Source organism: Silene latifolia, chromosome 1 (genome assembly GCF_048544455.1).
Source record: "Silene latifolia isolate original U9 population chromosome 1, ASM4854445v1, whole genome shotgun sequence".
NCBI lineage: Eukaryota > Viridiplantae > Streptophyta > Magnoliopsida > Caryophyllales > Caryophyllaceae > Silene > Silene latifolia.
In genome coordinates this window covers 170,514,827-170,528,300 of record NC_133526.1, presented here as the reverse complement: position 1 = coordinate 170,528,300, position 13,474 = coordinate 170,514,827, and the positions used below count along the sequence as shown (strand labels likewise).

Sequence of the window (13,474 nt, the reverse complement as noted above, 5' to 3'; positions counted from 1 at the left end):
TTTATATGTCAGTGTACTTTGAGGGACAAGTCCTAGCATCCGCTGGTTGAACTAATACGAAGTACTTCGTAATTTGACTTCATATTTTCAGGGTATTGTTAATTGTGGAAGAGGGGCGTTTGTCAACATTTGATCGTCTGTTGTTGTGAGAGCTTAATGACATGTTCTTTTGATCTCGACATTGAACAAGGCGTAACTAAGAAATTTATGTCTCTTTTAGGTGTGTTTGGATTGTAAGATTTGGAAGGAAAATAAAGGGAGGGAGAGTAGGGGATTTAAAATCCCTTGTTTGGATAGCAAATGAAGGTGGAGGGAAATGCAGGGGGAATGATTTGGAGGGATTCAATTTTCCTCCTCCAAGTCTAATCAAAATTTCTTCACAATAGGCAAGATTTGGAGGGAAATTGTATCCAAACACCCACTCCCCATTCCCCCTCCCCTTCCCTTCTCTCACTTTCCCTTCCCTCCTTTCCCCTCCCCTCTTTTTCCCTCCACTTTTGCTATCCAAGTACACCCTTAGAAAAATAGTTGGGTTCAACAATGGTTCAAATCTTATCTTTATTAATTCAGAAGACAATACTCAATCCAGGACGTGCCACGTCATTAATACAACCCTTTTTTCTGGAAATTCATGTTATGGTGGAACCCGTTAGTGTGCAAAGTATTTATTTCTTCAGAATTCCGTCAAAACAAACATGCGACAAATTCCGTCTTAGAACAAATACTATGAAATAATTTTATACATTCCGAATAAATGAAATTAATGGCATATAAGCGGTATGAATTACAAATCGGAATAAATGAAACTAATTACAAATTATAGAATTTACATAATTTTACAAAAAAATTGAATAACAATAAAATTACATAATTACGAGAAGGATTTATATTTAATTATAGGATTGAATTACATATAATGCGAATAAATTACCAGCATAATTTTTTAAAACTAGATATTACGATATATTTGAAAAAAAAAATCATGACGGAGTATTTACTTACAGTTAAAAACTCGGCAACTTAACTACTAGCCGCGCACATCGAAAATGGTAGATGACAATGATAGGCTACCGAGTAAATTTACTCTTCAACAAACATCGAGAATGTTCATTTCCAGTTAGATCGCTGATCTACATTAAACATGTACATCAGTGATATAGAACTATTAGATAATTACAATAGAAATGTAAAAATAAAATATTCATCAAAAAATATTCATATCGTCCTAAATACATACCCGTGCAATTTTGCACGGGTTTAAAACTAGTCAGTGTATATATATAAAAGAGAGTTTTTTCAGGCACTGTGAGAGACTCCAACTTTTCTAAAACACCTAATTAATTTACTAATCTTAAAGGATAAATAAATAATTATCAATAGATAAAATTAATCTAATCTTAAAGGATAAATAAAGGGTTGTGCTCATTCATGTACGAGTTTTACTCATTCATGGACGTAAATGACCATAATACTCCTTTTGTTTTAATGATTTTATTTTACTACCCTTTTTCAATCTTCTTCATTTACTCTTTACTCTAACCATTAACCAATACCCGACAGCCACCATCCACCACCCTCACGGCCTCACCGCCGTTTTCTTTGCGCCCTCGGCCGGTCTTAACGACGCTCTTGGACCGGTAACTATTAGTCCGAGTCTCAAATTAAAAATAATGAAAATAGTAAATGTTGGTGATTACAAAAGTAAAGACGCAGTAAAGCAATTGAAAAGTAGAACGATTGCATAAAAACTTGTAAAATGTACATGTGCATTTTCCACTAAAGCAATTGAAAAGTAATACAACTACTTTGATGCGGTAGTTATCCATACATGAATATAAAAGAGCTTGAAGAACTAGCACCGCAACCACGACGCAAGATTTAGACCATAAATTTTCAATTGACAATTATTTTTACAAACCCTAATTTTATTAGTCTAATTAATCTACCTATAACATCGTTAATGAATTAAATAAAAAAGAGATTATTTAGGTTTTAAATTATTTATTTGATAAATTCATAATTGGAGAATTTCAGTAAAATATATTTAGGTTTTAAGAAAGAATTTTTCAATGTTTTTAGTGGAAGAGAGGGTAATGTTTGGAAGTATTATGAAAAAATGTATGTAAAAAGGAGTAACACCGTTTTATAAATTTTAAAAAATGTCTCTTGTCCTGTATTTTATAAGATACCAAGTTACGTGTTGGTGTGCGTTTCCGTATCCATTTTATTAGTGCTAGAGTAAGATATGTATGAGTGTATGACTAGGAATATCAATAAAAAAAGGTAAGAGATAATTTATGAAATATTTACATATACGGAGTATATATTTACCACTACGGCACTACCCTACTCCTTCTCCCACTCTCATCCTCTTCTAACCCTTTACAGTTTTACTGCTGCAGAAGCAATGAATAGCAGTAATAATTCCACGAAGCAGTCTAAATTTCGGGGGATTTCAGAAACCAAGTATTTACCACCCGAAATTTGGACTCAAATTTTTGAAAAATTACCAATAAAAACCCTGATAAAATCCATATGCGTTTGCAAATCTTGGTGTTCCATTATTAATCACTCTGATTTCATTAATATGCATTTTCGACGTTGCAATAACAATTCCGAAGATAATAAAAATCCTAAATTATTAGTAGCCCTCGAGGGTTTGGGACTCTATAACAATGTAGGGTGCTTGTTGACAGTCCGTGAGGCCGAAACGCTTCAAAAAACCTGTCGAATTTTCAAGAGACATGATTCGTACTCGTACCGTATTATAGGTAGCTGTAATGGGTTGCTCCTTGTTAATAGAAATGATGGCCCTCCTTGTTACCGGGAAGAGTTGAGATTGTGGAACCCTTGTATTCGCAAATCATTGGTAATTCCCGCTTGCCCATTTTCAACGTCTTTATTCACGAATTCTGTATATCTGTTTGGTTTCGCTCCTGTTAGTAAGGATTATAAAGTGGTTGCGTTCACATTTGAAAAAAGTCCAGATATAGAGCCTAGAAAGATGTTTTTTGCGGTCTATACACTTCGTGATCAACAATGGACTGTCAGAAATAATAAATTCGATATAATTTTGCCGAACACTACAGGTACGTTTGGGCCGTTTCATTCTGTATCAACTGCTGTTTCTTTTCAAGGGGCTGCATATTGGCTTGGACAAATTGATAACCAAAACCAAGAGAATAGATTAACTCATCTTGGTTCCTTTGACTTCGAGTCAGAAAATATCACCTTTTTGAAACTGCCATTTAGTTTGGAGGAAACACAATACTCAAGGTTCTTGTTTCTTCTTGGGGGCTCGCTAGCGGTTTTCAGTATTTCTGAGGTAAATTCCAGCATATGGGTGCTAGAACAGGCCAACGAAAACCGGCCCTGGTCTTTATGGTTCTCTGGGAAGTCGAGTTGGTACGGTTATAAAGCGTTCACGAACTGCATTTGTAAACATCGAAAGGTGTTCTATTGTGAGAGTGACGGTGGCTATTTTGTTTGTGGGGAGAAGGCTTATAATATAGCTAGTTGTGAAATGCAGGAGCTTACAAGATATATGAGCTTCGATGGACAATTGGAAACATATTCGGAGAGCTTGGTGTTGTCCATAGGATACGGAGCTCGCGATTTGAAGTTTTTCCCATGAATAAGAGTACTACTCCGTTTAACCATGAATATGTCAATTGCTTCTCAATGCTCGTGTTGTTTTTTTTTTTTTTTTTTTTGGTCGAAACGGACAATAAATTAAAAAAGAGACAAAGAGTTCAAGTACATCAGGGGGGGGTCGGGGTTTAGAGACGTGCAAGCCTTGTTTGCTTGGCGAGAATTCGTACTATTCCTGGCATATTGTTGTAGCTTCTTTTTTCTCGGTATCCCCTGGGCCTTGTATGCCTTGAATTCTGCAGATACGAGTTCATATTATGGTATGTTTAGATACTTTTATCTTTCTTTCTTCCAATTGTTTGTGTAAGACCGTGTGATAGCGTGAGAGTCTGAGACGGTCCTTTCATAAATAAGAACGTTAGTTTATCGACAATAATAAATGTGTGTTTAGCAAATAGAAGGACCGTCTCACACTATAAAATGCCAAAACAGTGTTGTGCTACATACAATTTGTGTTATTTATGTTGCATTCTTCAATAACTCTGAAAATCGCAGTTCATTCTTCATTGTCGAGAGTTATACATACGAACTGCTATACATCAATGCAACATCTCCTGTATGAATGAATGAGGAATGCTATACATGTGTGCAATATCTCCTTTATATATGAATGAGCTTGCATTCCGATTGCTGACTATATGAGCATGCCACAATTCAATTGAAACATGATTGAATTGAAAAAACAATGAATAGCAGCAAGTACAAAATACCCGAATACTTGCTAATGTTCGGGCCATGTTCTGTCCAAGATTCCGTATGTATTAGTAAATCTCACCCATCCTCGACGTCTTGCCATTTACTGCTAAACTTAGTGCTGCATAAACAATGAAGTATCCCACAACTTGATCGACTTTGCAGCGGATTTCAGAAACATCATCAAACAGACGCAAGTATTCGAGTTTTGAGTATTCAAAAAAAAGTTCTATTAAAGAAAGACATTTATGCAACATATGACTTTTTTGGGGAATTGCAAGCAAGCCTGAAGATAATTGAAGTTGCTTCGGTAATCGAACATACTAAGGCGGGCTATGGTGACTCGTGTGGTAGGAGTCGCAAGTGTGGTGGTAGGTAAATAAGGTGCTTGAAGAGTAAAAAGTAATGAAATCTCATACCTTGGAGTGGAGGGTAAGGAATTAGATGGATTGAGGGGGCAAGGAAGGAAATTTCATTTTCTTTATTTGTATCACTTTGTTCCTTTCTCTTTCTTATAGACCTTCAACCAAACGCATAAAGAATAGGAAAAGCTTCAAATTTTCCCGTCTAAATCACAATTCCTATTTTGATAAAATATCTTATTTACTTTGCTATTTTGATATAATCACTTAAAATTTGTCTCTAAGATTTTTGTGATAAAAAATTCGTTGTTTGTATGTTAAATCGTAACTAAACGATATGCTAATAAATAAATTATAAACAATTTCATTAATTTTGTTTAAAAATATATACATTTAAATGACATTATTTATTTTTTTGATTAATTTTATAGTTAATTTTTATTTTTCTAAAAATAAAAACTCTTCAAATGTGGCGCAGAATAAATTATAGATTTTGATATTATCTTTAGAAATTATGTTACCAATAGTTTATATCAAATCTGTCTCTAAGATATATTTTAGGTATATTATGTTTCTAATTATCGTCCTCATAATAATAATAATAATAATAATAATAATAATAATAATAATAATAATAATAATAATAATAATAATAATAATAATAATAATAATAATAATAATAATTGCTATATAATTAAGAAACCATTATTATCAAAATTCCGTCCGATTATTAGGTATCTAAATTCTCCGCATCAACAATGAAGAGCAGTAAGAATTCCACAACTTCATCAAATTTGCAACAGATTTCAGAAACTTCATCAAACATTCACCAGCATTTGACCACCAATATTTCAAAATCCAAGTACTTACCACCCGAAGTTTGGACTCAGATTTTGTCATCATTGTCTGCGAAAACCCTATTACAATTCAGGTGCGTATGTAAATCTTGGTGCTCTATTATCGATGACCCTGATTTCATTCACTTACATTTCCAACATTGTAAAATCAATTCTGGGAATAATAAGTTATTGCTAGCCCTTGAGAGTTTTGGGGAAGGCAATAAAGATAAACGGCGGCTGTTTACAATTCATGAGGCTGAAACTTGGGAAGGCAATCAAGAAGGGTGGGTATTGACAGTTCGTGAGGCTGAAACTCTTGAAAATACCAGTGTCATTTTTAGGAAACCTGATTCGTACTCGTACCATATTAAAAGTAGCTGTAACGGGTTGCTTTTAGTGGGACAATATGGCCCTCGTTTCCATAAAGAATTGAAATTGTGGAACCCTTGTATTCGCAAATCGTTGCTACTTCCGACTTGCCCGCTTTCCCTACCGCTCACAACTAACTACTATTTATTAGGGTTTGCCCCTGGTAGTAAGGATTATAAAGTGGTTGCATTAGCATTTGAAGATATTGAGGATACACAACTTACAAAGATGCATTCTGCAGTTTATACACTCCGTGATCAACTATGGACCATTAGAAATCCCAACACTACTAGTATGCTTGAGTTTCATTCTTTGTCTACAGCTATGTTCTTTCAAGGGTCAGCATACTGGCTTGTAAGTAATGATAACCATAGCAATGAATTATCTCAACTTGGTTCCTATGACTTCGACAAAGAAATAATCAACCTTTTGGAACTGCCATTTAGTTTGGACGAAACAGGCTTCGTGAGGTTTCTGTTTCTTCTTGGGGGATCGCTAGCTGTTTTTAGTATTTCTCAAGTAACTTCTAGCATATGGGTGTTAGAACACGACAATGAAAAGGGGCCGTGGACTCTTTGGTTTTCAGGGAAATCAACTCGGGATGCTCATCAATTGTTCTTAAGCGAGAAAATTTCTTATCAAAAGGTGTTCTATTATGAGAGTGATGGTGGCTATTTTGTTTGCGGAAACATGGCTTATAATATAGCTAGTGGTCAAGTACATCCGTTGAAAAGATATATGAGCTCTCATTTAAAATTGGAAACATATTCAGAGAGCTTGGTGTTGTCCAAAGGATACGAAGCCCCTGATTCAAGGGATTTCCCATGAATACGGAGAATATTTCTCGTACTATATCAGTACTATGTTTCATCTTACCACTGGTTTTGAGAAGAACCTTTCGCTGTTAGCCAACCAACCTTGAATATGACAATTGCCTCTCATTGCTCTTGCTGCTTGATTAGTGAGAAATCGTACTATTCCTAGCATATTTTGCAGCTTCTGTTTTTCTTGGCTTTTGAGATGAGCTTACATGTTGTGTAGTGTCCGTACTATTCCTAGCATATTAGTGAGAAATCGTACTATTCCTAGCATATTTTGTTCTCCTTTCAAAGTCACGGACATGTCATATGCTTAGATACTTTTAAGTGCAATTTCTCCTTTATGAATGAATGAGCTTACATGCTGCGTAGTGTATTATATATTGTTACAAATGATCCGACTTGATTACTTACTTGAGATGTTGTTGGCTACGCATTTTGACGTGGTAGCAGGGACGTCGCTGGTAATCCATAAAACTGTGATTGTTCTTTTCAAATCTAAGCAGCAAACGATGGTTTGAATATTCACATCTTGTATATTACTATATGAGTGATTCCTTTGCAAGAGACTTTGGAGATGTTCTGGCTTTTGGAGTTCGTTTATATTTTTTGGTATCAGAACAGTCCTGATATACTGAGATTTATAGAAAATGAGCAGTAAAACACCCAACAGTCGTTCCTCTGGAAACCTTTCTTACTAGCAGTCTAGCATAAAGGAAAAAAGGTAATCCCACATTTTCTGTAGAATTCGAGTACTGTGAATCTAAACATCAAAAGGTGTTCCCACATTTTCTCTGCCTAACACCATGTACTTCACTGGAGTGGATGTGTTTGGTGTATTTCCTGAAATCTTTCTTTTTTTCTAAGGGTTTTTTCTTCCATTGTTGGTGTCTTGTCCAGTTTGTTTATTGTGACCGTGTTTATTTTTTCAGGGTATTGTTAATTGTGGAAGAGGGGCGTTGGTAAAGGATTCATTTGATCAGTTGTTGTTGGTTGACGCGATATTTGTAAGCTATAATTTGATCATTTATGAATGGTGTAGCAAATAGAGGCTGGTTACTGAGTGGTGTAGGACCAGGTAATGATGTAAGTGTTACCATAATCAGCATAGTATCCTCATAATAATAATAATAATTGCTATATAATTCGATAGGGTCTTTTACATTCTCCATCAATTTCCAGGTATTCTCATTTTTTCCTATAGACCGGCCATCACCTCCCGATTACGTAACCATGGATTAAGGCCATCTACGGTTTCAATGTCGGTAACTTTGACAAGTATAAAATCACGGTTTAAATCATCAAACCCGAACCTAAAACTGAACCGTAAATGCCCCCAAGGTTTGCGCTTGGAAGGAATTACTCAAAAAGCCCTTATAGAAGGGTAGATGAGGACATGCTTAAACTGAGCATAAAACCCTCTCACTTCTGCTTCTACACAAATTCTCATTTATGATGAACATATTCGTCGCAGGTTTGCAACGGGTCAAATATTACCCATGTGGGGTAGATAAGACAAAAGCAAAATGTCTATGGAGTAGGAATCTGTTTTGTCTTATCTACCCTCATAAGTATTATTTGATCCGTCGCAAACTTATGACGGATATATCCGTCACAAAAGAGACTTATTGCTGCTTCTATTACTACGCAAATCAAGTCGTCGACTGAGCCATCACATTTGAAACATTGCGTGGCCTCCACTCGTCTGAGACATTACGTGGTAAAGGAATTGTGGTGACCTAGTCAGGGGAGTCTATGTCGATTAAGTAGAGATTACGACCGTCTTTACCAAATTACCAGCGAGAATAAGGAGGCGATTTGCATCCGAGGAGCGAGTTTGACAAAAGGGATTTGGAGAGATCCATTTTTCTTCCTAGGAAAATCTGTTGGTAGAGATTTAGGTTTGTTTGGATTGAGAGATATGGAGGGAAAAAAAGGGAGGGAGATGATGAAATTTAAAATTTTTTTTGGATAACAAATACGGTGGAGGAAAATGGAGGGGAAGGGATTTGGAGAGATCCATTTTTCTTCCTTTCTCCTAGGAAAATCAAAATCTCTTACAATAGGCAAGATTTGAAGAGAAATTGTATCCAAACACTCACACCTCATTCCCCCTCCCCTTTCCTTCTCTCCCTTTCCCTTCCCTCCTTCCCCCTCCACTCCACTTTTGCTATCCAAACACACTCTTAGACATTGTTGTAGAACTCAAAAACTATAGTCGACATTCGAAAAGGTGCAAGATTATTATGTTAAACAAATTTAATATTTTCTCCATCAAGGGTAAGCAATTTAAGTCCAGACTAGAAAAATGAACCAAACCAGACTGATTTTATTTAGGTTCGTTCCCTGGTCTTTTTAAAATTACAGTCTTTGGTCTAGTTCGGTCTAAGACCGGCCGGTATGAGCAAGAAAAATTATATAGTAGAAGACTAACTGCAAATCTGGAAATCCTGCACTAGTTAAGTCTCAGTTATGTCTTGATATGTTATAGCAAAATGTTCTGCTATAAACTATAAAGCTTAGTAAGATGACGAAAAAAGTTGTGGTTACACTCAGTCTACAGAATATTCTATACACTACGAGTAACATTGTATGAGGCTGCTAAACTGAGTGGATAAAAGCGACATCCCAACCAAACACAGACGATATTAAAATGCAAATGCAAATGTCTGTCCACCAAATTAATCCAACAACAATGAGCTTAAATCAGCATATAAGAGAAGAAGGCTTATAACGTAAGTAACAACTAACAATTATACAGCATATCCGAACTGTTTTAACATGTCCGATTTAGAGTATTGAATTTTTACTATTCGGTGATTTCTTCACGAGATACAAAACTAGTTAAAACATTCAAAAAAATAAAACTTAACGACTAAATAATTGAAAATAAATTATTTAGCTTATCTCAGCTGATATAACGGCCACCTGAAACTTGAAGAAGGCTTTCCGTAAAAAAGCACCCTTCAACAAAAGCTGGAATCCTTTTAACTTTTCTTATCTTACCGTAAGTTATTGGTCCGATGTCGTACCAAAATAGTCCTGTCTTCTTCAATTTCGGAACCAAAACCTCATATTTTGATTCTCTACTAGAACAAAAAAAAAAGGTTGGGTGAATTGAAAAAAACGAGAGCTAAGAAATTGATCAATATGACACAATTTAAAATCTCACAATATGTAAGATTTGAAGGGAAATTGTATCCAAACACTCACACCTCATCCCCCCTCCCCTCCCCTTCCGTTCTCTCCCTTTCCCTTCCCTCCTTCCCCTTCCACTCCACTTTTGTTATCCAAATACACCCTTAAACATTGTTGTAGAACTCAAAACTTTAGTCGACATTCAAAAAGGTACAAGATTATTATGTTAAACAAATTTATTATTTTCTCCATCAAGGGTAAGCAATTTAAGTCCAGATTAGAAAAATGAACCAAGCCAGACTATTTAGTCTGGATCGAAGCCAGACTTATTTTATATAGGTATGGGCAAGAAAAATTATATAGTAGAAGATTAACTGGCAAATCTGGAAATCTTGCACTAGTTAAGTCTCAGTTATGTCTTGATACGTTATAGCAGAATGTTCTGCTATAAACTATAAAGCTTAGTAAGATGACGAAAAAAGCTACGGTTATACTCAGTGTATAGTCAATGTACAGAATATTCTATACACTACAACGTCTACAAGTAAGACTGTACGAGGCTGCTAAACTGCGTGGATAAAAGTGACATCCCAGCAAAACACAAACGAGATTAAAGTGCAAATGCAATTAATGCAACAACAATGAGTTTTTTTAGACAAAGGTGTACTAACTTCTTATAAATAAACAAAATTTACAAGAAACCGCTAACATACCAGTTTTGATTACAATCTAGGAAAAGCTTAACACAATTAAAACTATTAGAAATAGCTATCGGGACTAGAGGCATGTCGCTTTTGTAAAGCAACTGTAGAAGATTTTCGTTGCTGATTCTGAACAGCACTGATTGGAGTCTACTATAGGAGGCATAAGTCATAGCCTCCAGTAGAGCTATGATGGTAGCTTGAAGACGAGAGTTGCAGAAACGGTCACAACAATCGTGAAGAACAAGATCGTTGTAGCAGATTTGAAAGGAGCAAGTCGACATCTTTTTGTTGAAAGCAAAAACAATATCGACACAGTGGTAAGGTTGCTGTAAACCAGAGAAAGAGGGGCAAAAAACTGACTATTTTGAAGGTGCAAGAACAGTCTCCGGGAGCCTGGAACAGAAAGCAAGCTGTTGCGCCAAAAGTTGATCAGCCTCATGTATAATTGCAGCAGGGTTGACAGGGAGAGCTCGAAAAAGTACATTATTCCTATGGATGACTATATTTATTGGAAGTCCACGGAAGATACTCATCTCGTTCTGGTTACTCCTTCCTTCTAGAAAAATGTTCCTTGTCTTCTTCTTCTTCTGTTTCGCGCCTTTGTTCCGACTTCCAGTGGGATTTACTTTGGAAACTTCCATGTCAACCTCACATTAAGATTTTCCTTTGGAAAATGGCTCATCAAATTTTACCTACTTCGGATGTGCTAATTCGACGAGGTTTGGTTATTAACCCAGAGTGTTGTTTTTGCCATTTGAATTCCGAATCTATGGGACACCTTTTCCGAGATTGTGAAGTCACTAAAAGAGTTTGGTTTGCTAGTCACCTTGGACTTCGAACGGATTCTGCATCCAATTTCCCTTTTCATAGGTGGTTCCAAAATTTCTTGAGATATTTAACTCGCACTGATGCGGAAGCTACTGAGTTTAAATTAGCATATACTTGTAAGAGAAGAAGGCTTATAACGTAAGTAACAACTAACAACCACATACAAGCATATCCGAACCATTTTATCATGTCCGATTTAGAGTATTGAATTTTTACTATCCGGTGATTTCTTCACGAGATGTCGAAATACAAAACTAGTTAAAACATTCAAAAAAAAATAAAACTTAACGACTAAATAATTGAAAATAAATTATTTAGCTTATCTCAGCTAATATAACGACCACCTGGAACTTGAAGAAGACTTTCCGTAAAAAAGCACCCTTCAACAAAAGCTGGAATCCTTTTAACTTTTCTTATCTTACCGTAAGTTATTGGTCCGATGTCGTACCAAAATAGTCCTTTCCTCTTCAATTTCGGAACCAAAACCTCATATTTTGATTCTCTACTAGAACAAAAAAAAGGTTGGGTGAATTGAAAAAAACGAGAGCTAAGAAATTGATTAATATGACACAATTTAACCCAAGATTCCTCTGCTTCATACTTTTTCAACATCCAGCATACAACTCCCAATGAAGTCGTAACCGTAGATAAACACAAACACCCATTAATAACTCCTAAGCTTCGCTCACAAAACCTGTCATTAAGTTCAAATAAATCCATCATCAAAGGAACGTCCCTAACCCATTTGTCGGAGCGAGTATCAAAACAACCAATTCGACAGTGATTTAAAACCGAAAACACCCAATGTACTAATGTAGTACTCTCTCTATTTTTTTATATATGACTTTCTCACATTTCGAGACACGCCCTTCTATCTTCAATATCTCTTAAAATATAAGACTAAATATTATGATATGTATACTCATATGAAAGAGTTTTTCGTAAGGAATTCAATGGTACCATTTATATATTTTTTGAACAAATATATTTTTGTAAATATTAAAGTCAAAGGCTTACCTCGTAAATGCAAAACGTCATATATAAAAAAGTGGAGGGAGTAGATGGTTTTTTATAAGAACACCGTTTTGTCTCTCCATTACTGCATCTATACGGTTTTTATCACATCCCTACGTTTAACGACAGTACGTAATAATAGATCAATGCCATCAGCTTCCGTAATCCTGACAAGTTTAAAATCACGGTTTAAATCATCATACCTGAACCCAAAACTGGACCGATATATCCCAACTATAGAAACCACAGATATGTGCTTGTAAGGAATTTCTCGAAATACCCTCGTAGAAGGATTGATGAGGACATGCTTAAACCAAGTTAAATTCACTTTGCCTACACTTAGTCCTACACAAATCAAGCCGTCAAATGAACCGACAATTGAAATCTCGCGTGGTCTCCGCTTACCTAGGCTATGCGGTAAGGGAATTGTGGTGACCGAGTCAGGGGAGTCTACGTCGATTGAGTAGAGATTACGACGGTCTTTACCAGCTAGAATAAGGACGCGATTTGCGTCCGAGGAACGGGATTCACGAAGGTGAAGTTGTATGAATTCAGAGGATGATTGTAAACCATAAAAATTTCAACCTGCAATAATAATTAAAGAGGCAAGAAAATAATACGGAAAACAAGAATTTATTTATAATCGAAAGATTGAGGGTTACAACTTTCGTAGATCTCTTGATTCCATATCTAGGGTTTGAGGTTTGATAGTTTCTACGAGGGTCTTATCGATTAATCTCGTAGGGAGAAAAGATAGGGTCTTTTTGTGACTTATTCCATCCTACCTACAATTTGGTAGTAGGAAGACGGGGTCGTTTGAGACTTAATCCATCTGCTCTCTCCCCTTAAACCCTAAACACAAGAGCTGTATTTATAGTCTAGTAGCTTGGAGGGCAAGACGGCATATTCTAGAATATTTTAAGATATTATCACATTATTTTCTGATAATTATCTCTAAAATACAAAAGATATTATAAAATAAATATATACCAAAAATATAAAATTTCGGTGTCTACAATGATATTAAGGCGTACAAGGATTTGGAAACACACTTGAAA

General features: G+C 35.7%; 2 protein-coding genes across 2 annotated transcripts; both read left to right on the top strand.

Moving 5' to 3' along the window:
- Positions 1 to 2,587: 2,587 nt before the first annotated feature.
- On the top strand, positions 2,588 to 3,634 carry LOC141587337 (uncharacterized). The gene has a single exon (XM_074408801.1). It carries the CDS (start codon positions 2,588 to 2,590, stop codon positions 3,632 to 3,634), a length of 1,047 nt encoding a protein of 348 aa, XP_074264902.1.
- A 1,830-nt stretch (positions 3,635 to 5,464) lies between these two features.
- Positions 5,465 to 6,742, top strand: LOC141587329 (F-box/kelch-repeat protein At3g23880-like). The gene has a single exon (XM_074408790.1). The coding sequence runs from the start codon at positions 5,465 to 5,467 to the stop codon at positions 6,740 to 6,742; it is 1,278 nt and encodes a 425-aa protein (XP_074264891.1).
- The last annotated feature ends 6,732 nt before the right edge of the window (positions 6,743 to 13,474 follow it).